Below are 26,288 nucleotides of genomic sequence, written 5' to 3' on the forward strand. Positions count from 1 at the left end.
TACCAAAGATTATTAGAGCCTAACAAATCACACACAGTTTATAGCATATACCTTTATGTACAATTTTTTGTTAACGTTTAAGTATTAAGTATAATCTTATACAGGTAATTATTACAAAAATAAAACATTTTCTTAATTTTGTAATTTTTTGTTGTTATTGTTAAATCATATTAAAAAAAATGTCACATGTTTTATATATACTTAATACTCATTTTGTAGACTGTATAGGTACTTAAACTATATCGTACGTTTTAAGAACAATAATAATAATACAATACCACAATAATAATAATAATAATAATAATAATAATAATAATAATAATAATAATAAAATATTGTATATAAATAAATTACCACAGATAAAGCTCGCGGGAGGATTATGTTCTGCCAGAGGATGGGGAGGGCGATCTGCGGGAGCGAAGAGTTAAGTCGTCGACGGGAATGTTTTTTTGGGTGACGAATGGTGGTGGGATGGGACAAGTCAAGGGACTGGTTTGATCGTATTATTCGAGTACATATATCATAATATTTTACACCTTTACAACAGTATTTTTGTGCTGATGTTATATGATAAGGAGCACGACGAGATTTTTTAATAAACACACATCATCATCATTTCGCATGATAATCACAATAATTATAATAATGATGACATGTGCACAGTTGGAGGGTGGTTTCACCACACTTGGCACTTCTTGACCGGGTTCATGTTGGAACCAAGCGGACACCGGAAGTCGTTGCTGAAGTCTTCCAGGTTGGAGAACGGCCCGATGATCCGGAAACGTCCGGGCGAGTGGAAACCAGTGGTGATGCGGTTCTTGAGTGTTTCCGGTCGGTACTTGGAGCACCACACGTTGGCGGCACTGACCCAGAACATCTGCTGCGGTGTGTAGTCCTGGAGTCCGGGAAGACGAGGTTCGACGCCGTGTCGTTTGGTCCATACGTTGTACGCGTAGTACGCCTCCTTCACGCCACCGTTGTCCGCGATGTTCTCGCCCTGCGTGTTGATGCCGTTCAACTGTGGAAAATAATTCGTTATAGGTTAGGTCGTGGGTAAATACAGCCGGTGGATATTGGTCCAGGTCCGAGAGATTTGAATAAAAAATTATCGGCAGATGCAATTCGTGAAATATTTTTAAAAAAAAATTGATCGGTGTTGTACCAAAAATATGTCAATTAAAACTCAACGACGACCGAGAATAAGAATTTAAGTCTTCTGCGCGGCGACTACTCGAAAGATAAGAGATACATATATAAAGAGGCATTGTGAAGTACCAACTACTATAAGACAAATATCGTAATGCTATAATCCGTGCGGTTTGAATGTGTAAACTTTTAACTACAAATTATATCAATAAGAAAGTCGGCGTCTCTTAGTGGCTATGTTTAAGGCGTAAGTTTAGGCAATTTCTAATCTCGTCGACACTGCTCGTGATCTTTGTTTTAGTCGTAAACGACTTTAGTATGAGCTCAAAATGAGGGTGGACGTGGTGAACTGGTGACTATGTTTTATAGCACATGTACTCGAATTTACAGGTCATCAAAGGCACTAGAAAATATTATTGTCCTTATGCTGTAGTAAATAATGTCTATAAGCTGGTGAATATTAATAATAATAATATATTTCTAGTAGTCCAATTTTAATTTTAAAAAATAATTTGAATTCGACTTTTTGTTTTGCAGGAAATAAGTTTTGGATATTTAGGATAAATATGCACTTTAAAGGGCTGACAAAACAAAAAAAACGAAAAAGAATTTCTCATAAAACATCATAAAAATAAGCTAACAAATTCAAATTATTTTTCAAAATTAAAATTGAACTACTATAATTTATCATGTTTTTTTACCAGCTCATTGGTCTGAATGCATCAAAAATCTAATCGCTCACAACCTTGCGTTATAAATTTATGTTACGAACGATACAATATTAATATATTATGTAGGTACTAAAACCATATCAGTGCTGTTATTTTCAATAAAATGTTATTTGTAACTGGTTTTACGCGCCCATTTATTGTATCTTGTAATTTTGAATTTATCAAAATAAATCATTTTCTTACGCCCCCTTAAGTCAAAGTCAATGACATTGACGATTATTCGGTGCAGCGGGTATTTACGTTTTTAGTGAGAGAATCTTTTAACAGTATTCGTTCCGAACGAGTAACCCAAAATGATCACATGTTATTTTGGATGCGTTTTTAAAATTCTAATTACTAATCGATTGCTTGGTAGAATCTATAATGACGAACAGTCTGGGTATTCGACATTCAATAAAAATTACTAATAACATATTCAACCTCGAAGTTAATGCGCGTAAAAACGTTGTCTTAGGAAACTTATTTTATTGCACACACCTTGAGACCGACTTCGTGAGCCGTGTAATTTCCATACTGTCTGATGATGCACGACGCCTTTTCCAAGTAGCGTTTCTTCGTTTCCTCTGCCCACCAGTCCACCAGGTTACCCTGTTTATCGAACTGTCTGCCTTGGTCATCAAAACCATGGGTGATCTCGTGACCGATTACGAACCCAATGGCGCCGTAATTCATGTACCGAGGACGATCGCTGGAGAAGAACGCGCCTTGCAAGATACCGGCGGGAAACTCTGGAAAATTTAAAATCGCATAAATTCAAATTTATATATTACAACTACGTGAAAAAACCTTTTAAAAAGAATTCATGTACCTAGATATTTATGTACAATTAGATCGTGGTTAAGAAAAATCACATTTGACATTATAAATAGTTTTTTTTTTTTAATTTCGGTTTTGTTGAGTATAGTGTTTAGTGGAAGAATAAAACTGATAAACTATTTAGTGTTCTCTGTTACAATGATTTAAAAAGCAGTTTAATTTACGCGTTGCGCTGTTCCTAATACGTCACCCAAATAATTTGGATGGGCTGAGCAGATAATTATTGTTTGAAGACTACTAAATTTCGTTGTTTTATTTAAAATGTTGATATGGCTAATTGGTACGTCCAACTTTAATTTTCTGCAATTATGCAACATGGGTAGACACCGAATAATTAGATATTTGTCTAGTATGTTTTGCAATATTACTCACGGATGCTGTTTTCAATAGCACTATAAAATGCATTCACTATTGCTGTTTTACTGTGAGTAATCCAATCCGATTTGTTAACAGGTTGCCTTAATTTCGAAAAGCTGTAGTCAGTGCCAAATTTAGTCAAATTTAATACTGACGTATAATAGTCATTGTCGTTGACTTCAAGCTAAGAAAACAATAACAACACACAATAATTATTAATCAAAAACGCCCTCATAACAAAAACTATTTTTTTAATGTTTTAATCATAATATTATACTGTTTAATTATTTACTATGCTCTCTAGTTAGGTCATAATAAAATATTCAATTATAATTACATTTTCATAGAACGCATTCAACTTGCTGTCGTCCAATAATTCATCAGGGTATGCAATGTGACTGGTCATCGATTTTGCTTTGTCTATAGCGTTTTTCCTGTGATGATAAAAATTATAAGATCATAAACATTTTTACTATCAAAAGAGATGTTTATATGAACTGAAAGTCAAACTTTACCTTGTTTCATCGTCCATCCAATCAATCGACGACAATATTTTGTACATTTCCTCCCTGATACCATTCACCATTTCTAAAGCGTTCTTTTTAGCATTTTCGTCGAAGAATCGTCTTACGTACAACGACCCGATGGCCAGTGAAAAACTTCCGGAACTTATGTCCACGCATTCCTTCCATCTGGGTTCTCTTTCAGTCCTACCAGAGAGCTCGGTGCTGTACTCCAATTGTCTTTTTCTCATTTCTTCGGTCAGATAACTGACGGACGCCGCGGCAGCTCTCCAAATCACGTAATTCGCTTGGATCCTGTCGGAAAAATGAAATTACGGATTGTACTGTTAAGGGCGTTTCACTTGCGTTACTATAAGGCAAACATGTCAAACTTATTGCACTGGACCAAACATATTGAATAGCTTACAATGTGGGCAGCACGTACGCATTTATCGAATAAAAAACATTTTATTCAAATTATTTAATGTTTTTTTTTTTTTTAATAACGCAGTTATTTAAGATCTGAATTTCGGATTTTTTATATATACTTAAAAACCATATTTTAAGATTCTTGAGATTTTTAAGGAGTGTCTCCTGTGGAGATGTAAACTTCTATTTTTCAAATGAGAACTCCCCCTTTTCAACTGTGAATTATTTACCTTATAATTTTGTTTAAAAATTTGAGATATCAAATATCAAAATTCGTAAGAATAGTTTTTGAATTATTTAACTTTGTGTTTCAAGGTTAAAAGGTCCATGGTATTGGGTTTGTATGATATAGGGACTATGATGATGAAGTATAATGTATACCTCTTGGTCCTCGCTTATATAGTTATGACACTAAAGGAAAATCGTATAGTTTTTTTCAATTAATTGTTCATTAATATAGCTATGGACCATAAAAATGAGTCGAGGACCGTGTGTTTGATACACCTTATATAAGGAGTTAATATAGGCAATTTAAATGACATTTCGAGAACAATATTCAGGTAATATTATTCAATACGCAATTACGAAATGGACACAGAAAAATATTCTGATACAGATCATCGGATCATACTGTTCTTATTTTAGCATACGATGAGTTTAATATTTAAGATGAAATGACGCATTCGTTTTAGAATCATTCTATATCTTAAATCGTAGTTTGTGGACTGTGGACTGTGGTCAATGCTTATATATATATTATAGTTGATATTATAGTATTTTTTCGATGTAATATAATATTCAAGTATAATAATATGGTGATTTGATAAGAAATCATCTGTGGACATATACACGAGTAGTTGAGCTCTACAATATTTATGTCGAACTAATGCCGAAAAAGAATTATTCGTATAATGTTTACCTCTTGGGTGTATTGCTGAGTATGGCTTCGAGGTCCGACAAATATTTCGGTGAGTTTACAATAATAATGTCGTCCTGCCGAATGGTCAGCGGGTTCAACAGTTTGTTCAGGTACTCTTGCCACGGTATGCTCGGGAACTTTTGTTGTAGGTCTGCGATCTTCATCGGGTTGTACAGCTTGGCAGCGTCCCGGCGCTCTTCCAGCGGCAGCGATATCTTGGCCAATCCTATCTCGAAGTCCAACGACTCCCTCAGCTCCTTGGTGGCCCTCTGCTTGTCGGCGCCGAACAGCACCGCGATGTCCACCATGTACCTGTAGTACGCGGCCACGATTTTGTCGTCGGTGCCCTTGACCAGGTACTCCCGGCTGAGTCCCAAGGACGCTTGATCCAACTGAAATGTGTCGGTGGGGCGCAAAAAGTACCCGTCAAACGCATTATTACACACACTCCACTCAATAATAATAATAATGATAATGAAAAAATAAAAATATTATTGTATGTATAATGTAAATCGGCTCACGTCAATGGCTCTCATCGTGGTGTTTTTTAAGTCCGTGCTGATGGAGAAGTCGATGAAATAGTCCACGCTGTAGCCCGCCTTTCTGAACCTGTACACGCTGTCCTTCCAAGTGAAATCCGCGTCGTTCCATTTATCGGCTTCCAACACCGGCCATCCGCCGAGGCTTTTCAACATTTCCTTGATCGGTCCCAAGCCTTCCTTTTCGATTTTTTCTGTTAATAAAACAATTATAGAGATTGTATTACAATATATACTAATAGGTGTACCATAATCACGCGATAGTAACTATAGACATTATAAGCTTTGTGTCGATCGTATTATTAACTATACCTTTGTCCATGCACGATTTGTACAGTAATTTCGCCATTTTGAACGGTTTTTGTTCATCCTGTTGAATGGGTTCGGTGACGATCATTCGAAGCTTGTTTAACAGCGAATCGCTAATCGCGCTGAACGTGGTCTGCGACGTTTTGTCGTCGTCGATGATTGTTTCTTTTATAAAATTACCACACGCGAACTGGTAGAAATCATCACAAGGATCTACTGATGGATCCATATTATTGATTACGGAAGCCGCTATAACAGTAAACAATATTTTAGTGACATTTATAATAAAGCGTAGGTACGTGGTTATATTTACCAACTAAACGATTTAAACATTTAATTACATTTACTATTATAGATATATAAATATTAATCGAGTCCTATATCAAATGAGTTATTTGCTTACCAGCTTTCACACAACCGGTAGTGAGACAGATATTATCCTTTTCGTATTCCCTGTTTTGGAACAGACTTCTACCTCGTGATTTGCCAATCAAACCATTATTTTCAGCTGATATCGACGGAAGGCTCTCTGGGGACGTACAAAATCGGTTAAAAATTATAAACGTGTCGAGTTAAATGCTATCATTATACCTATCTAATTTATATGATATAATAATGATAATCATAATAATATATGAACACGCAGCGTGCAGAACAGCATATGATTTTGCTGGATAATATACCTAGTCGGCTTAACGTTGTAAATCATTGGAGTAATGATCGTATTTTTAGAATGTTACAAAATAATAACTAAACTGCAATTATTAAAGTTACCATTAAATAAAATGTTGTTTTTTTCATAATATCATATTATATAATTACTAAAGTATAGGATATTATAGTTGCGATAAACTGTGCGTGCACCATTAAGAAAGGTTATTATAAGAACGTCTAACTGGCTCTCACTTCGATATGATTTTCAACCATTTAATTGGAAAAGTATAAACACTGCGTATATTTCACATGAACATTATTTTCATTTCTATATATATAATATAAATATGGAGAACTGAAATGTGTAATTAATGGATGGCGTGGTGAATTTATAATTAATGTTTACAAAAAACGGATGGTAAAAATAATATTTTTAAATACAATAATTTATTTTTGTATTCTGCTATATAAGTAGAATGTGATTAGATACAATGTGATTTTATGGAATATGTCATATAGTTGCTTTTACGAAAATATTATATTTATATGACAAATTAAATATTAGATAATATTTTTAAGATGAAATAAAATATTAAAAACAACTATAGCATAGCACGAAAAAGTTTCATATGTCAAATAATCATTATATTTTTAAAATGTAATAAATTATCATCCATTTAATAATTATTGTGTATTTTATTTTAATCATTATTCACTGATGAATAGATTTATTAAAGTGTTATGTGCTGCGTATAAATGTTGAAACTGACAGCTGTTTACTCGTATTATGGGACTACCTACATCATCCTCAAATATATTCAAGGCTTATATATCTATGCAGCCACATAGGTTATGTTTATTTACAAAAAATTAAATTATCAAACGACTACGGGCGTATACGTATGTAAAATAAAAAATATTATCGAAATGTATTATGAAAAAAAAAAAATAATAAAAAAATATGATAGAACACGTCGTGCAAATACGAAAACGAAAATCTTCCGGGATTTCTCGGAAATTATCAATAAATATTATTATTTATACGTGATTTGTAATCGTTTTGAAAACTGTAATGATATTACGCGAGGTATATATATATATACTATATAATATCATTCACTGCGGAAATCGAAAAATTGTAAATTTCCTGTCAATCCTATAATTCGACTAACTCCAGTTCCGGTTGTCGCTGCGTCCGAACTGGAGTGATTTTTTTAATTTTAATTTTCTCGCGCACGATTTATACTATTCGTTTTACACCTCGTCGCATTACGATTATATTTCGCGTTGGAAAATCGCAACCAACTGATAAGTGATAAACATTAATGACTTCTGCTGCGATTGCGATTCGCATAAACCGCGGTGATGGTTATTACCGTTTGGCGCCCAACACCGGTTTCCGCGGGCGTTTAAGTTTTACTTCAATATGGAGTATGGACACGTTTAAGTTTTTATTTTAGCGGACACGTATTTTCGTTGCGGTCCGTTATAATATGGAGCGCAGCAACGGGTTTATTTTATGATATTATGCTGCACTGTGTCGACGACCGAACCTGGAACTAGTTTATCGGGTGAGCTTTGTTTTTACGTAGGTAATATAATATTATTTACGGGTCACATTATAATAACGTGATAACTCGACATAATTATATTTTAATATATACTGTAGACAGTGTACAGCAACATCAGTTCTTCCGCCAGTCCTCGATACCGCGGAAAAAAAAGATAACTATCTATGTACTGTTCCTTGTTGGTACTCACTCTTGGTGTAATATAATTGTGTCAATGGACCGCGTATGTGGGTAGGTACATAGGGTGTGTCCGGGGAAGATTTGAAAATTAACCGCTATAAACCTATTAGTATAAGTACACCGAAATTACATTTAAATGTGTCACATATGGTACCCTGTACCTGCAGCTAATCACTCCGCTGTTAATCGACATCATATTTTCGTACAATATTATGTGGATATAATACAACGTGTTTAATTTTTTTTTGTTATAATATTGTGCACTAGTTAATATTGCGCCGACGAGAGATCGTGGAACTAGTTTAACGGGCGAGTTTTATTTTTAACGCACATTATTTATGGGTCGTATTATAATAATGTGATAATGTAACATAATTATATATTATGTACGACCATAACGTTTACATATCATTAATTATTATCTGCACTGCATCTTATCGGTACCGACTCGGTATATATCGCACAGTAGATTCTTATTATGTCAAACGTCGATATTATACAGAATTTTTCGTAATCTCGAACTCAATTGAAATCTCATTTAACCTAACCTACCATTACAGTAAAACTAGATATCTCGAATTTTTTTCTGTTCCCTTCGAGATTCGACACAACCACGGTCCACGGTTTACTGTAACATCATTGTAATTATTTAGTGTTCACATACAGCGTGTGTCTAAAGTATCTATATATACAATACATTGAAATCACATTTAAATGTGTCACACGTGGTATCCCGTACCTGCAGCTATCACGCTGCCTTTAATCGATATCATATTTTATGTACTTATAATACACTGGTCTTACAGTATTGTTTATACCCTTGTTGTGTGGTTGCGGGGCTCAAACAAATCAAACCTCAAACGTTATTCGTCTTACCCATATTGCAGCCGTGGTTGAAGTACAACGTGGACAGAGCAAGGGCCAGGAAAGAGGACGCCAATAGCATTCCTCCGGCGACGATGGTCAGATTCCGTTCCAAGTTCGTCCTCCTCTTCCACCATGTCGGGTTTCTGAAACGGACCGAAAACCAATTATTATAATTCTGAGCAAAAAAATAAATAAAGCAATATGCAAATTTCCGAGTGTGTGTGAAATTTATGACCATATAGAAGCGCAGTTTATAGACGCAGCTTGCAAGTCGTAGGCACGTCAGCGGTCATAACTGCGAGTAATTAATTATTTATTACGCACAGGTATAAACGCGTACCTATTGATAATAAATAGTATACGGATGCAATAATGCAATATTATAATAGTAGTTTAACTTTTGGACGTGAAAAACAGGAAAACGTCTAACGGCCGTTTTACGCTATCGCCGCGACTGCAACAAAAAGTGTCCACATTTATCATAAATCAAAAATATATTATAATATTGTAATGACGTGTTATGTATTCATTAATAATATTGTCGGCTATCCGTTGTTGCAGTCGTTATTCTTGTACGGGAGACGAAAAAAATCGTCATTATTGTATTATTTGTTGGCATTTAGCATACATTATAACACAAACAATGATATTTTGCAAACCATGTGTATAATCATGTTTCGTGTTCGTATGAGACGTATTTATTTGATCTATGCGTAAATGCCTATATCATCGTAATATGCAGTGAGTGTCTGGAGGATTTGACAATTATTGCTCATTTAATTCGTTGTTTAAAAACGGTAGCTCCTACTTATTGGACTTGATTTGATAAATAATATATTATCGCTTTTATAATTCGAGTCCATTTACGGAATTGGTTGATAAAGCGAAGGTTCAAGAGTAAAAATATAATACTATATACTATCCGTATATAATTATAATAGATTTAAAAGCTAAATTTAAAAATTAGGCTGTGTATAAGTACACATATTTATTATTATTTATTTATTTAGTATGTATTTATTTATGGCTTAATGTATATATAATTTAATATAATAATTATTGTACAAGTTGGATTTTAAGTTGGATTTTTAAAATTAGAAGAAAACAAATAGAAAGTATATTCATAAATATACCCATAATTATCTATACATTTGTTTATCCAATATTGTGTATTTTAATAATCGATCCCATTAACTGCTGTAGTGAATGCGATTGACGATTTTTTTTATATAATGTTAATACCTAGTTTATATTCTATAAATACCAATCGAACTCGGGACGAGCCTGGTCAAGTCTAATAGACAAATGATTTGATTTAGAGTTAACCACTAGTCTAATAATAGAGAGCGGCACCTAATGTATTCAAATCCTGCAGGTAGGTTAAAGTTAATATCAGCTAAAATTTTTAGTTGGGTTTGAGAGATGGGCATAGCTTATAAGTTATAACTTATCATAATATTGTAATGCGCACATATAGCAAAATGCTCCTCCGGTTACAAACTACAAAGTATAATAATATTATATTTTAGCTTTGATTTTAATTTTTGCAAATCAACATAAGTCCTATCAACACAACTACCATAAGACCTGATGAAAATAGGTTATAGTTATAACATTACGTATTTAGATTTTTAATTCGTATTTTGTAAATCATTTGTTTGTAATACATGTACACGCGGCGTGCACTCTGATAATTTTCGGAGACTGATAAAGAAACCGTAAAGTCATTGGTAATATAACATTAGAACAGCATATGATACAAGAACCTATACAGCCGATGCATTTCGCTTTAATTATTTCTTAATTAGTAGTAGATACTAATTAATGAGTTTTGAACGATGCCGATTTGGTTTCCCGAAAATAACAGTCATAATGATATATTACACTACGATTATCATTACTTATGAGTTACTTGTACAATTTATAGTTGCTGCCGAGTGTATACCAGCCGTACCACGTCATAGTAATTTTAATACTATCGCTGTGTTGAAACGTAATCGGTCGTGTAGCAGTCTACCGATGGTATATTATTGTGACGTACATCGGCGTGATTGATACTTCGGGAAAACTGTAAAAACCTTAGGAGGAAACGATCTTTGCAATGGACTGTATACCATATTATTAAGCGCAAACACAGGCGTCGATGTTATACACGATTTATGTAAATCAATATTGCAGCTGATACAGCCGGCTGTGTATAACAGTAGAAATATTATTGTATTCATAATAAAATGTATTATACTCGGTGAAAATTATGACGAACCCGAGTACGTGAAATCGACCATGACCAATCGACCATACCCCCATGTAATTAAACGGCCACTGTCTGCGTTCGATGTTTTTTTTTTTTTTTAACTGAAAACCAAAAACTAGAGAGAGAAAAAAAAAACGAAAAAGTGAAAACAGGAAAAGACTCGAACCCACATAATAGGTGGCTGCACGATACCATTATCGTGCGTATTGTTGGAAATGCCTCCGCGCACGTACAACGATCATCTCAAATGTATAATGTTATGTTGTCCACCACCGACCTGAGCAAAGCGAGTTGTCAAACACAAAAGCCGAGTCGATTAGACCGGAGGACTCGTTTTCGAACCGAATTTTCGTTCGAGTTACAGACCGAATTTTCTCGCTTCTCGTGAAAATCGCGATGCACATGAACGTTTTATTTTGGACGCCCGCTGTAGCCATGCGTACACGGCGTTATATATTTTGGTTTTATGTTGTGTTGACAGTTATTGTGTAGGTACTTAAAAATAAAATCATATTTATCAAACAGACAACTACCATTTCTAAACGTATCTCAAACAAAATAGTTTGCTTAGGTATAGATATTGTAAATTCGTGTGACGTTTAGCGGCATGTATTAATAATATTATAATAGTATATTTTTTTTTTGTGGAACATACAGCTAGGTGCATGTTATTTATTCTCCTAGCCACTTTCTCGTCCGATGGAAATATAGAGTGTTTTTAATGGCTCGACTTTAAAGCTGTACAAAAAAAAAGTGGACAAAGGCAACAATTAGGCACTATAATTCATAAATATTATATTATTATATATTGGGCACTATCATTATGAAGATATTATATTATATATGGTGTTAGGCACGAAGACACACTGTCCGGACCAGTTTGGACTACTTCAAGATCAGTGACCGGGGAACGGGTTTGGTCGGCACCACGAAAAAGGAAATTAATTTTTAAAAAGCCGTTTGACGTATTCGCATAGAAATCACGAAAATATATTATAACTATCGTATTTTTGCACAATTTACAGACATTTAAAACAAACCGCAAAAATTATCATACATTATCTTATATTATGCGTATATTTGGGTATATTTGCGTATATTTCCGGAATTCTATGTTGTTTCCCATCATATACTGCAGACTCGAGGTTTAAACCATATACTCGGTATATGTTAATGGTTGAAAACGCAACATACATAATGTGCTCTTGAAGTTTTTTAATAATTGCGTTGGGTCGAATTTGATGTCATTTCTCGACCTGCAAGTCCACCCACTTAGGGGCGACACTGACATATTATATTATTATTATTATTATTATTAAGTGTTGTAACTTAAAGCTTAAGGTACCTAAGATATAATAAAGTTAAGAAAGCATATAATGTTTGACCACAAGTATTGTATAGATATATAATCGATGTACATAATAATAAATAGGTAATAAATTGTGTATTTTGTTTAAATCATTGTATGTGACCCTCGTCTGGATCTGCAGATTTTGACGATATAATCTCCAGGGACTGATCGCGGTATTATTGTCATATGGTGTTTAGAAAACGGCCGGGAAACCCTTTCTGGTGAAAACTATTGAATACAAAGTTGCAATCAAAATGGAACAGGCACAAGTATGGAATATTGGAAATACTGCGAGAAAAAATCAACCTGATTGGTTGAATTTTAACTATTGAAAACCCAAAAGATAATCAAGGCTTACATCATAATATATAAACGCTAGAAACTAGAACCGAAAATTAGCTTTTATGCTCAAAATGATTACACTTCCATAAAATATTTTATTGATATTCGTTTGGAAAATATAGAGAACAAGTTGTCACGTCAGACGCATACTAAATATTGATAGGTAAGTACACACTTATTTGTGGGGCCTGCAATAGTGTAGCAATAAGCAGTAAAACAAAAAAAAAATACATTATATAACGATAATACGTACTAAAAAAGCTATTTGGCTTTAATTCAATGCGTTTAATTATATTTTATCCGTCGTGAATAATTAATTGTAATAATAATATTTTAATACTTGTTCACTTCGTGGTAAGTTTAGTTTAAACCCGGCAAATATCAATTTTAAGGCCGTGATTAATATTTATTATGGAAGTTTATTGCGTTATGCATAAAAAGTAATTATTATCGATGCGTTCGTTTTTTTTAGAGAGAAACATAAAATGTATTCGATTTGTATTAACTGCGTTTATGTCTTTTCGAATGTTATAGAATGTTTTTGAATGTGTATTTTTATTGCCAACACAAAGTGTACAATTTTAACGATATTTAACGGTACCTCAATTAGGTATAACTTAACTGTCTGCGACATTACGCGCATCAGTGAGACATTAAGAGTGCTGGTTTTCGACCAATTGTCTTTCACTGCTTTTCTGCTCAATTTTGAGCATTGTTGGATCTCATTGTTTGTTGTTATTGGGGCTGAGGACTTCTAGAATTCAAAAACCTCAAATGTTATCGGCCAGAATGTCAGACATACCTATAGGGGAGTACTTAACCAATAATATTAATATAACATATTATAAGTTGACCGTAGACACTCGGAAAATAATAATTTTTTACAGATTTTTATATTTTTATGTGTTGTATAAGTTTTATTATACTTAGTATTAACATTTTCCAAATGTGTACCTATAATACTTATATAGTATAAGCCTACGCTCCTAATTTTTCTAACATACTCGAATATCTATGAGTTTATATGCAACAACGACAGAATATGCAAAAATATGAAAAATAAAACCTTCTTGTGTTATAAAACATATTTATACATCACTCACATTGTTCTGCGATCTTTCAAGAAAACACTAGAAATTCTCAGCACTAGTTATTATTATGATTAATTTGATAAAATCTTCCATATAGATTTTTCACGAAATGGATTAACCAACTTGTGAGGAAAAAATCTCGTGTTTGTAATACTCTTACGAACGTTTATTTGTATTTCGATCACGTTGATTTGTACGAGAATATTATTGTAGAAAGGTATAATTGTATGGCATATAATTGTAATAGTAATAAATGTATAATGACATCCGAATATTAGAAATCCTGTTTTCTAACTCATTGCAAGTTGCAACACACTAGTTGATGACATCATTGAACATTGTGCAGGTATACGGGCTAATTAAAAGTAAATTATTTTTTAAATATTGAGTTTAATTACAGCAGCGAGTTTAACGTGGTCAATTATTATATGCTCTGAAGATGGGTCGGTATTTTTTTTACGAGTTCCCAAACCAAATACTTACTGTGTATGTTTAAACATTATCAACGAAGACGCGTTGATTTGGTTTTAATCGTTCGAGTTTGTTTTTTTTAGATAGGTATCTCGCAGTTGCAGGCCAAAACTATAGTTTCAAGACACCGGTAAGGTCGCTTGATTAAGTATTTTTTCTTATTCCTCGCAGACTTCTCCGACGACCTTTGGCCTCAGAGTAGAGACGTTCCGGCCAATTGCTTTCTATCCTTCGAATAGTGAAGCGCGAAAACCACCATCGCGGCCTTAACTAGTGACCCGAACTGGTGTTTTTAAATATTTAATTAAGCACGTTATCAACTGCAGTGTTAAAAACTCGAGAGCGTTATTATCAAAACACCCCATTGGAAATCCTGTTCGTCGTCGGCCGACATAGTACGTATAAAAACAGTGTACAGAACGCAATACTATGATTACACTTTACAATTTACATTGAAATGTGTATTATTATTACATCGAGCATTATGTGTCACGACCCTTAATTATTGTACGTTACATACTTATGTGTGACAGTGATTATTGCAGAGAGCTGCAGTTTTTAAAACAGTAGTTTATAGGTTATACCGGTTTGTTCGAGTCGACGATAATACTATACGTCTTTATTGTTTCGTACCAGTACATAAAAATCACATCAAGCACCATTAAAGCTATAAAATATTATTGTCTACAGTGAGCCTTTATCAATCAATAATAATAATAATAATAATAATAGGCAATATTGAATATGTGACACATACTATATAATAGTATAATAATATGCCAATTATGTAGGAATATGATTAGATGATAGACTGAATAGTAATATTAAACTATCTATGAACATTAAAATAGCTCATTCTGAAGACAACACGAGCTTAGAATAATATTTGTTGCACGATAAAACTGTTTTTTTTTTTTTTAATTTCTACTGATAGCCGTTGTTACAGTTCACCATATTGACTATATTGATGTTGTCTGTTAGTTTAGAAAAATGATAGATTTCATTTTCGTTAATCCACTTTAAATTAAATAGATAGTTAATACTACGATAATATGTTATAACATCACACTATTATATTATTAATAAAGTGATGGATTAAAATGTGAACAATTACTAAAACCTTATAATACTATGACGATGCTCGGTTTATCACCGAGTTATAAAAACGATCATGTATTTTTAATGAGTCAAACAATTAAAACATTTAAAGAATATACATTTGTGTGCGTGACCCTTTATAACGTTACGCCAGAGTAATCTCAAAAATAATATTAGGTATATCATATTATATAATATTACTATATAACACACCATCGTGTATTTTTAAAGTAAAATTGAAATGGAACGCTCATAGAATATTATTATAAAAGATTATAATATCTTATATACCTATCAATTTGATTATTTGAAAAGTGTAATACAATGATTATAATATGAAAAAAAAATTAATATTTTAGATTTGTATTCACATTTATTTTTGAATTGAAATGTCTGTTAAAATCGAACAAACTCACAATTAAAACGTACGACTATATACGTTTTCCATTCTGAGGACGTTTGACATTGACCGAATTGACAGGTTAGACCGAACCAAGAAAGATCGTTGGCTGAATTTTAATTAGTCATTAGACCATCAAAAATATAATATGATCACATTATTTTATACTAACTGATGATAAACAATGAAATTGGCAGACAAAATGCATTGTTTACACAAGAAAAAAAACCAGCTGGTCCGTAGTACGAAAATCTATTGTAATAAATGACATTCTCTTGTGTTTTTAGTTTAATTTTTTTAATTCTTAAGAAAAATTATTAGTATAATTGACTAATGAAATTAATTAGACACAGCAGCTATAACAACCCTTAGGTAAAATGATTGTTATTTTTCTGTAACCTATGTGCTATTGTTTGAAAAAATAATTATAATTTATGATGATTATTGTTTTAATATTTTTATTATTATTAAACCCTGAGAGCCTTGATTTTAAAAACTATTTGTTGTGTTTGTGTGTAAAAATAATATATTGTGATTTACGAATACAAAATAATACATTATTATTATGTCTCCTTAAAACATTGATAGGTAACCAACGAAAATTCTAATGGGAAACGTATAACTATTATTTGTCTGTATATTATTTTTTTTTTAATTTTGTCATATCGTTTGTTGTACAAACTGCGTACTAAGTGCGTATTAATGGAAAGATGATTATTGATACCAAATATGCGATTACGATCCAAAAAATATAATCCTCTTACCACACCAGCATTCCAACGTCTAGAATGTCTATAGATTAAAACGTTATGTTATTCGTTAATTGTTATTGTGTATTTTTATACACCGACTGCGGTTAATAGCAATATGATGTAATAATAAAATAAAATAAAAAACTAGTTAAAGGTATTTTATTCGTTCAAACAAATATATGGCATACATATCGTATTGTAACCCGCGCTAAATGTCGAGACTTAAACAATATTATACCGCTTCAGTCAACTAAAACAGTTGAAACGGAATTAATATAATTTTGAAATCGATAATTTAATATAATTATGTTGTATACAGTGCCGTCTCATAAGGTTTTGATTCAATCAGATTATTCGATATACGAAAGTTTATTTGTACGATAGTCTTATAAGTTTTTATACTTTATGATTTGTATTGTCTATTATATATATATAATATATATGTGTGTGTGTATTAACTACACTACAACATAGTTATGTCACGAGTATTAAATATCATATATTTTAAATAGTATTTAGTTCACGCATCGATTATAATAATTTCATCTTATTTAGAATAATTAATTTCCGTTTGTTCTTTTTTTCCAGTCCGTAATTTTCATAATTGCTGTGTAATTGTATTGTACTTGCATCATAGATTCCATCGAAATTAAAACAAAACAAAACGCATAAATAATGTGCTGAATTGTTTGGCGGAGAACAAACGATATATAGGTACGCATGCTGTACCTACCTCCGTATACGATAATAATCGTTTCGATTTAAATATTCATAAAAGACCTTGGTCCGTTCCATGCTCCTGCAGAAACAGCAAACCTCACGGCCATAAGGCAAAATGTATATTATATTATCGTCGAGTCTTCTGCGGACCCGAACCTTTTGGACGTGGTCCAAATGTCTCTCATCTCATCGTAATAATCTCACAAGGAAACCGGATTCACCGTACTCGTTTTAATTCGACCCTATATAGGTGCTACTTCATCATTGCATTGCGCACAGTTCAAACGACAATAATATATAATAAATACAATAAATACAATAAATAATGATCAGTCAACGACACGAACGTCATTAATTTACCCTGTCTATCGTTGACCATATTATAGATTCGTATCCTGCTCACACATTATAATGTTACATTTAATTATAATTTAAATTTAAATCTCTGCCTATACTGAAACAGTGATCATGCTTGTTTTCGCGATTTCATTCTTACTAGTGTTATTAAAATATGAACACTCTGCTGTATAGTTACAGCGGAACCTCGATAACTCGAACGTCTTTAAGTCGCAATTTCCATTTAATTGTTTTGGCAGTTGCATTTCAATATTTATTTGACACATTTTTTTTATAACTCAAAAACTAGAATTTTTTGTTTTTTCCCCGACTGATTCGAGTCATTGAGGTTTTACTGTGTATACGTGGCCTGAAGAGTTATCGTTTAGATTCACAGTGTGTTATATTGTGTTTGTTTATAGGTGCAGATTTCTTAACTTTAGTATAATATTACTGTACGATCTATGATATTAAATTATAATTAATTGGTGTTAATTATATTCTATAGGTATATACCATAACCACAATAGGTACCACCTACCTCTAACCTGTATAATATTATCAATTACCAAACTGATGATAACTTATGAATTATGATCGTCACGTACTTCTTTCCGACTCCCGCCAGGGTGGCTAATAAAAGATATTCGAATCGACATATCACACATACATAATAATATTACGAAAAAAAAATACGAAAGTACGTTTAAGTTGATATATTTACTTTTTATTCTTAACTGCGGTTATGACAAAATATATAACGAGACCAGACGACACACGATTTTCATTGTATTAATTTTAAATTAATATTTTTAGTGTATGATCGAAATGAACGGTTTTAATCACTTTCTCTTCCACGCATTCAAGTCAAAAAATATGAAGAACCTATGCGGATGTATATGTTTTGTTATAATTTTTTTTTATATAAATATAATATTATAGTAATATTAACAATATGACCAATAACCAGGGGCTTTCTCTAAACTCTCGCTATCCACGACAAATTCCTGTAGTAATATTATTATGATACATGAACATAATATTGTTTAAAATTAAATTTATTATAAAAACCGATCTAATCAGGCGTTTTATTGTTAAACGACGATTATGAACGTCTATTTACGATCGATCTCTACAATAAACATATCACATTATGCCATAGTTATGTAAGCAACGTTGGTTTCTACGACAACAATACATGCACGTGAAGTATCCAAGCAAATTTCAATGATATAATACCGGCGGTGTCGTATACGATGACTTTGCATTAATTCATCAGTTGAATTTTTCGGAGCTCATCGTCTGAAACGATCGCCATAATAATAATACAACAATATGACATCATTGGAAGTGCACAACTATAATACCTACCTATTATCGTCAGAGCGTGTTTCGTAATATCAATATTTTCAAACCGAACGGTCTTAAAACCGGTGCTGTCTCAAAGTTAATTTGGTAAATTTGTTTAAGTCCTCTGAAACACGTTTAACGTCTTCGATTGAAATCGAAATAATAGACGAAAGAGTATGGATCATTCCATTTTATTTTATATTTTTATTACAAATTTCCATTTTTCTATAACTATTTGCTAAAACAAAAAAAAAATACATTATTGGACGAAGATGTCGCTTTAAAGTTTGGACAATTGGCAATAATATTGAATTTGTGTATTCAAGCTGGTATTGTACTCGCAGTGTTATAGGTTATACCTTGAAATAATGGAATACATTTCATAATTGATAATATTGTATATTTCGTGTTCTAATTAGTAAATCATTTGTATCAGGCAATCCATTACCATCAGTCAGATGTTGGATAAAATTGAATTATTCTAATAACCTCCAACGTTTAGTACAAATAAGTATAATACTCATATTATTTGATCTCAACTTAGTCGGATGGGTAGGTAAAATATTATGAATAATGTTATATTGTGTATTACTATATTGTGATTAAATGCTCGGTCACAGAGAAAACCTTATTATTAGCCATCGAGTCATCGGTCTTTGGTTACGGCGTGCCACTGGCAAAACGGGGAGAGTTTCCAACGACGCTCACAGGGTCGCTGAGGCTAGGGGAAAATCAGATACCTGTGCGCCTTACATTTTTCGATTTTTTGATATTACTGCAAATATTATGTTATTTAGGATAAGCGTTTTTAGGTATAGAATAAATATTAATTATGACGTGTATATTGTACAGCAGATACTGAGATATCATACAAAAGATAACTTGTATACATTGTGCACACATTATTTTTTGGAAATTAGAATCTTGATGTAGAGAAGTTATCATATACATATTTAAACTAATACATTGATTTTCAACTATCTTCATAAATTTGTACCTATTAACTAAGGAATGTACAAAAACGTATTTAAACTGAATATCAAATATGATATATCGATACATTATATTTGCTGTGTTATGGGAAAGCTGATATTGATTTTAGTACCTTGGAGTAAATGAAAAGATGGATATTGTAATTGGGCAAATAGCTGCAGTACCGAGTGAACAAGTCATATTATAGTATTTTATAGAGATACCTTTTACTGGTTAAACGTGATAGTATCATTGATAACATTACTGCCAAGTTGTTCCCGTCGTGGATATCGAAGCGTGCGATTTCCTATACCTACGACTAATGCGACGTCCACAGGTAATATGATATATTAATATTATGCTGTTTCGGGTAATGTAGGTTAGCAGGTTTCCAGACAAGTGTCGCGTTTTATACTTACACTTATGTTTGTGTGTTCACATTTCGGTCTGCACCGGTGTACAACTTTTAGAAAGCATATATACTATTTTATTAGTATCGAATATCGCGGAAAAAATATGCGTGAAAAAAAACAAAATCCATTATATGGCGGCGTTTTTCGCATTCCGTACTACCCATTTGTAAGGCGCAATATATACATCATAATAATATAGTTCTTTTGGAACTCATAATAATACGTATACCTGCAGCACAGTTGTTGTATATACCGCAATTTAACCGTGCCAGACGCAGAATATCGAAAGTTTCGTCAGTACAGGTGCCCTATTGATACGAATAATAATACGGCTATAATATATCATGATATTATTTTATTATTCAGCCGCATATAGTATACGGGTACGAAAATATAATAGATCACAGACGGATCTACATAATAATGGATAACCGCACTTGATGAGGAAGGGCGTCGGATTCGTCACGATTTTTTTTCGTTTGCCCGCGGCTGCAACGGCTGTGTATACTCCTCCCGCGATGGCAGTGCAATATGGGTGAAACGTTCCAAACGCTTATATAGGTACACACCGCGAACGGCGCCAGATTCGACGGCCAAGCTTTTTTTGCGTTTTCACGAATGCGTTCTCAAAAATAAATTTAAATAATATATTACATTTACCTACGCCGCAAATTAGTACAACACATACACGCGTGACTACCTACTACTATTATTGTTGTTGTTTTTGTTGTTGTTGCCGAGTGAGGCACGTCTCTATATATATGTATCCACATTCAGGACACTATTTATATATTATATTATTATTATTAATTTTGATGGCTTGCCGACACGTCGAAAACCACAACGCGAGAAAGTCTCTAGTGCAACGTCTCGGCGGCGCGCGGCGGTCAGATCCGCCGCCGACACCTGTTTATTTATATATAATATTATTATTATGTACACCACGCGAGTATAATACGTTCAAGTAATATTGCACGCCATTCACGTCATGTAGGAACTTTTGAAAGCGAAAGTTTAAGCACACGAATCGTAATAGATGTAATATATTGGCTGTCTATGTTTAATATTACAATATTTATGTTATGATTTTAATGATATAATTGAATCAAAAATGTTTTTATTCAAATAAACAAATACATATAGAAAATACATCTATAAAAATCAATACATTTTAAATAATTCGACAGTGATTTTTACTTCTCGGAGAAGAGCCCAATTCGTTATATTATTTCCAACTGTCGTATAATAGTCAAACTTCACCATCAGTTCATTCAAAAAAATCGTCACTATACCTCCCGCGTTCTTTTTTTATTCATCTTAAGCTCGAAAGCACCTCTAGGCGCTGTTTATGACGTATATTACCTATGACTTATATGGGAACACAACTGCCTATAATATATTATTGTTGTACCCACGTAAAACAACGATCCAATCGTTCCGTGGGAAAATTGTGAAAACGATGGCCAAAGTTATGAATGATGATAGTGATGATACACAGCTCACCGACGTCTTTATACATAAATATGTACTCGAGCCGCAGGTGGGTGTCTGAATTGCTCGGAAAAAACGGCTAGAGAAAGAGAGATATTTTATTACAATTATATAATATGATTTTGACCCACTGTGCCTATATATACAAGATTTAGGGAAGTCATATTATGACAGCTGTAAAATAATATACTCAACAGTCGAGTCTAGTTGTCAGCGGTAAAATTGGGTATCACTACAAGAGTGTGACAGTAGTCAAGTAATAATCCTTTGATAATCGACTGAATAAACGACCGGAACACACTCATTAATTATATAACTATACAGAGGTATCTCTAATGTGTATGATATAGATAGTAGTACCTATACTTTAGAATACGATGACAACTGGAATACTAAATTAAACGAGTCTAAGCTTTAAACCTAACATGGTGGAATTTATTGTATTAAAGTTATGCCGGGAGACATAATGTTTTGTGTTTATATTTTTCTATATTATATTTTAACAACTTTAATATTATGTGAACAGTTTGTCTCAGCAACCGACAGTTGAACAAATCGCGAAATGTGAGATTGTAGCTCAGTAGTTATTCCTATACAGATCCTCAGGCATGGTAAAAATATAATAAAATGAACTGATTTGAAACATAAGTCAGAAGTTTGTTGAATTGATTTTTTCGATACTATTATGTGGTCGTCTATAAAAGCAACAACAATTATTATAACTTCATAGCTAGGTTTGTCTCTCTGGTTTCTTGGTAAAACTAAGTCGGTAATTTTGAATAATAATGTACACCTAAACACCTAATACAGAAAATATGTATACTTATTCCCATATTATGTGTACCTTTTCAGCATTTACAAACTTAATTAAGCCATTTGTAAAAATAGCACATAATATTGATAATAACGATAATAAAAGAAGATAATAAGACAGTATTTACTATATTGGACCCTAGACCGGCTGAGCCGAAACGTGCCATGACGACTCAAAACAATAATCAGCTACAAAAATGTGATCGAAATCGTATTTCAACACATAGGTATTTAACTTATGGTATTATAGGTAGTAGGCTCCTACATAGTAATATCACTCATAACAGCCGAGGAGGCAAACTCGAAGCGTCTTACGCTCATATAGCGTTCACGAAAAATTGAATCATGTACAACGTATTTTAAAATTGTATTATGAAAATTCAAAATAATATCGGAAAATCGGACATTCAAACAATATCATACTAATAGGTTATAGGCAGCACATTTTATAGTTTTGAAATAAGAAAAATAAGTTACGAACGTTCAATCAAACACGACACCAAGTGACATATTTGTTTCTACAGTGTAACACTGAATAAAACAATATTGTCTTTAAAACGACACAATTTATGTTACTTTATTCAATATTAAACAAATAAAAAGTTACGCATTATAAAAAAACCAAATAATTCGTCCGTGAAAAAGCGCGTAAAATTGAATTTTGTTTTTACTCTAATGAAAAAATTTAAAAAAGTGGCTTTTAATAGAACGCCCACTATCGGTTCAGTTTTTGTATTTTCTTTTTCTCTTTCTTTTAAATTGTCGAGACTAATTGTTTTTACAGTCTAATAATAAAAAAATTAATTTTTTTTTAATTTTATCAACTCGACGATAAACATAATTTTGTAAAAGCGTCTTTTTGGACCGTTCCACCGTAACATGATCCAACCTCTAAGAGTGATGTTGTTGTGTGATGAAGTGATTTTTTTAAACTATATTATATTATTCACGTCGCAGTTAACGGAGCGGCTCGCGAAGCTTTAGTCATCGGCCACCCCCGAAGGTATATTATATACACCGACAGACATTGACACATTGAGCATATTATACCCACCATATTATATCTAAATATAAAGGTACATTGGTATCCATGGTTGTATAAACCTTCTGGGTCCTAAACTTAAAAACGTAAAAAAACGAAATATGCAAACACGTAATGGGAATTAATAATTCGGTTTTTGAAACGTGAACGAAAATTAAAGCCTCACGAATTGACGATTGACCATCTCGAATAAAAAAATCTTCGACGCCTGCAGCCTAATTATTTACAAAAATAAAAAATAATTATGGAACGGTGGAGAATACACAATACAACTGATAACCCGCATTATCCTTTTAATCGTTATAATAAATATGCTCAAACTACCTACTGGTGATAATAAAATGTGATAAATATTATTGTAGTCGTGCACATAAAAATAAGAAATATGCTAAAACACAAAAAAAATAATATTTTTCTAGTTTTTTTATATAGTAATGAATTTTCGTGGTTTTTACAATAAAAATGATTATTAATTTACTATACATTTTAAATTATTACAAGATATTAACTATTATTCTGTTATTCTCTACTCATTTTATCCAAAATACGTTCACAACAATAAAGCATTGTAAAATAACTATGGGCTTTGAAGAATGAAATAATTTACTGTTGACTTTATATGACACGGGCATAAGATTAAAATCTCAAATCCTATAATTTAGTCTCTAAATTAGCAAGTTTTTAATCGGGAAAATTGCTGTACAAAATTTCAATATTAATCACCATAAAATTTGAGCTAAAATCACCAAACGTACTCACTAAAAAATTACATAATCTGAAAATATGCTCTTAATGTAATGTATATGAAAAAAACCCTAAACATACGAAAAATGGACATTAAAATGCTTTAGCTTAACCCAACAATAAATCTTAAAAGCAAAACAACGAATATACGAATACGACAACGTTTAAAACCAGGTAAGATATACATCGATATTGCCAACCATTAATTACCTACACTACTTATTCACTATATTATGCGTAATGACTTTTATCAATTATTATGAAAACAATTTATTTACTTGATCACTATGGTCGGTTGATTGGTCATTTCGACTGCTGGCGATGCTATGCGGTGCGACGTTATCCCCTGTCTTCGCGTCGCTATTACTGTCGGTCACTGTATTATAATAGTTTAATATTATTCACCAGCTGCAGCACGCGGCTGACGGCTTCCACGTTACCTAACGATAATAATAATAATATAACGTTAAGCAATTAATAACAATAACAATAAAAACAACAATAACAACAGTGCTACGACGACACGCGGTCTCCGAGGCCCGTCCGTTTGTGAACAGCGAGCGGGCCACCGAGCGTACAAATTATGTTTAAATCGCAGTGGCAGACGTCGCCGTGCACTCGCATCACCGCTGAGCGTAGACGCAGCACAACGGAGAGTACACTGCGCGTTGTCCCACGTCTACGCTGAACGGTGCCGGGAATTTTCGTGGCAAAAAAAATTGTTACGCACCTCGTGGAGAAAATGTCGGACGGGCCGTGCACGACAATTATTATTAACGTCTTCCGACAATATCATGCAGAAGAAAAAAATATAATATCTTAGCAGTCGCTTCGTGCACCGGCGGTGGTGCGTCGATGGCGGAGCGCGCGGTCGTGTCGCGTACTTGGTGCAGCGTGATGTTATATACTGCGTCCGACGGCCGGCGTGACGAGAGTGACGGCCCGAGAGACAGCGACGACGGACGGACGCGGCGCGGTCGTGTCGCGACGGTGCAACGGCGGCGGGAGAGTGTACACTCGTAAAATAGTAGTGCCGCCGTATTTGAGTAACGTTTACGCGCCTTCCGCAGACGTGGCCGCACCTGAAACTTTCGGGTCCGAAACGCCCCCACCCCCCCCGGCGACCGCCCCTCTCCCCCGTGTCCGCCGCCGCCGCCGCTCGGCGGAGTCAGTCGAACCACCGACCGATCCGCATCTATGTATAAGGTAGATGCAATAATTGTTATCGTGATATTAATATTGTAGGTACGCACGTGATACGCATTACGTTCTGCATTCGGATTCGAGGTTACTTTGTGTAGTGGACCGAGGCAAGGGGTGCACTCGTCCACGTTGTAACCCTTCCGAATCGGATATTTTTTTTGGATTTATGGACAATTTTTTTCATAAATGTTTAAGCGCCTACATGCATCCTACGCTATTGTTATACATTTATACCTACTTAAGTATTTTTTGAAGATAAAAAATAATATAAGTAATATTTTGCTATAATTTAATTTATATTTTGGCTACATTGAAAACAATGTCTGAAACAAATTGTCTAAAATTTACCTCGTATTGGTACAGGATTATAGGTGAGTTGTAAAAATTTTAATTTTAAATAAACCTCCATGTGTCGGATTTTTAA

The 26,288-nt window shown here is 33.2% G+C and overlaps 1 protein-coding gene across 1 annotated transcript; it reads right to left on the reverse strand.

The window, feature by feature from the left end:
• Nucleotides 1-342: 342 nt before the first annotated feature.
• On the reverse strand, nucleotides 343-25,635 carry LOC111030486 (endothelin-converting enzyme homolog). Its single transcript, XM_022310002.1, has 12 exons — nucleotides 25,392-25,635; nucleotides 24,940-25,101; nucleotides 9,031-9,164; nucleotides 6,153-6,278; nucleotides 5,753-5,998; nucleotides 5,423-5,634; nucleotides 4,902-5,293; nucleotides 3,566-3,868; nucleotides 3,388-3,484; nucleotides 3,066-3,234; nucleotides 2,355-2,605; nucleotides 343-1,018 (listed from the first exon to the last, which is right to left on the reverse strand). Exons 2-12 carry the CDS (start codon nucleotides 24,966-24,968, stop codon nucleotides 677-679), a joined length of 2,301 nt encoding a protein of 766 aa, XP_022165694.1. The 5' UTR covers nucleotides 24,969-25,101; nucleotides 25,392-25,635; the 3' UTR covers nucleotides 343-676.
• Nucleotides 25,636-26,288: the final 653 nt, after the last annotated feature.

Source organism: Myzus persicae, unplaced genomic scaffold (genome assembly GCF_001856785.1).
Source record: "Myzus persicae strain clone G006 unplaced genomic scaffold, MPER_G0061.0, whole genome shotgun sequence".
Taxonomy (NCBI): domain Eukaryota; kingdom Metazoa; phylum Arthropoda; class Insecta; order Hemiptera; family Aphididae; genus Myzus; species Myzus persicae.

Coding starts and splice junctions, on each gene's coding strand:
- LOC111030486 (XM_022310002.1), bottom strand. CDS start 24,968: ATGACCAATCAACCGACCATAGTGATCAA. Junction 5,999..6,152: donor TACCGGTTGTGTGAAAGCTG/GTAAGCAAATAA, acceptor TTACTGTTATAG/CGGCTTCCGTAATCAATAAT. Junction 1,019..2,354: donor CTCACGAAGTCGGTCTCAAG/GTGTGTGCAATA, acceptor TATTTTCCACAG/TTGAACGGCATCAACACGCA.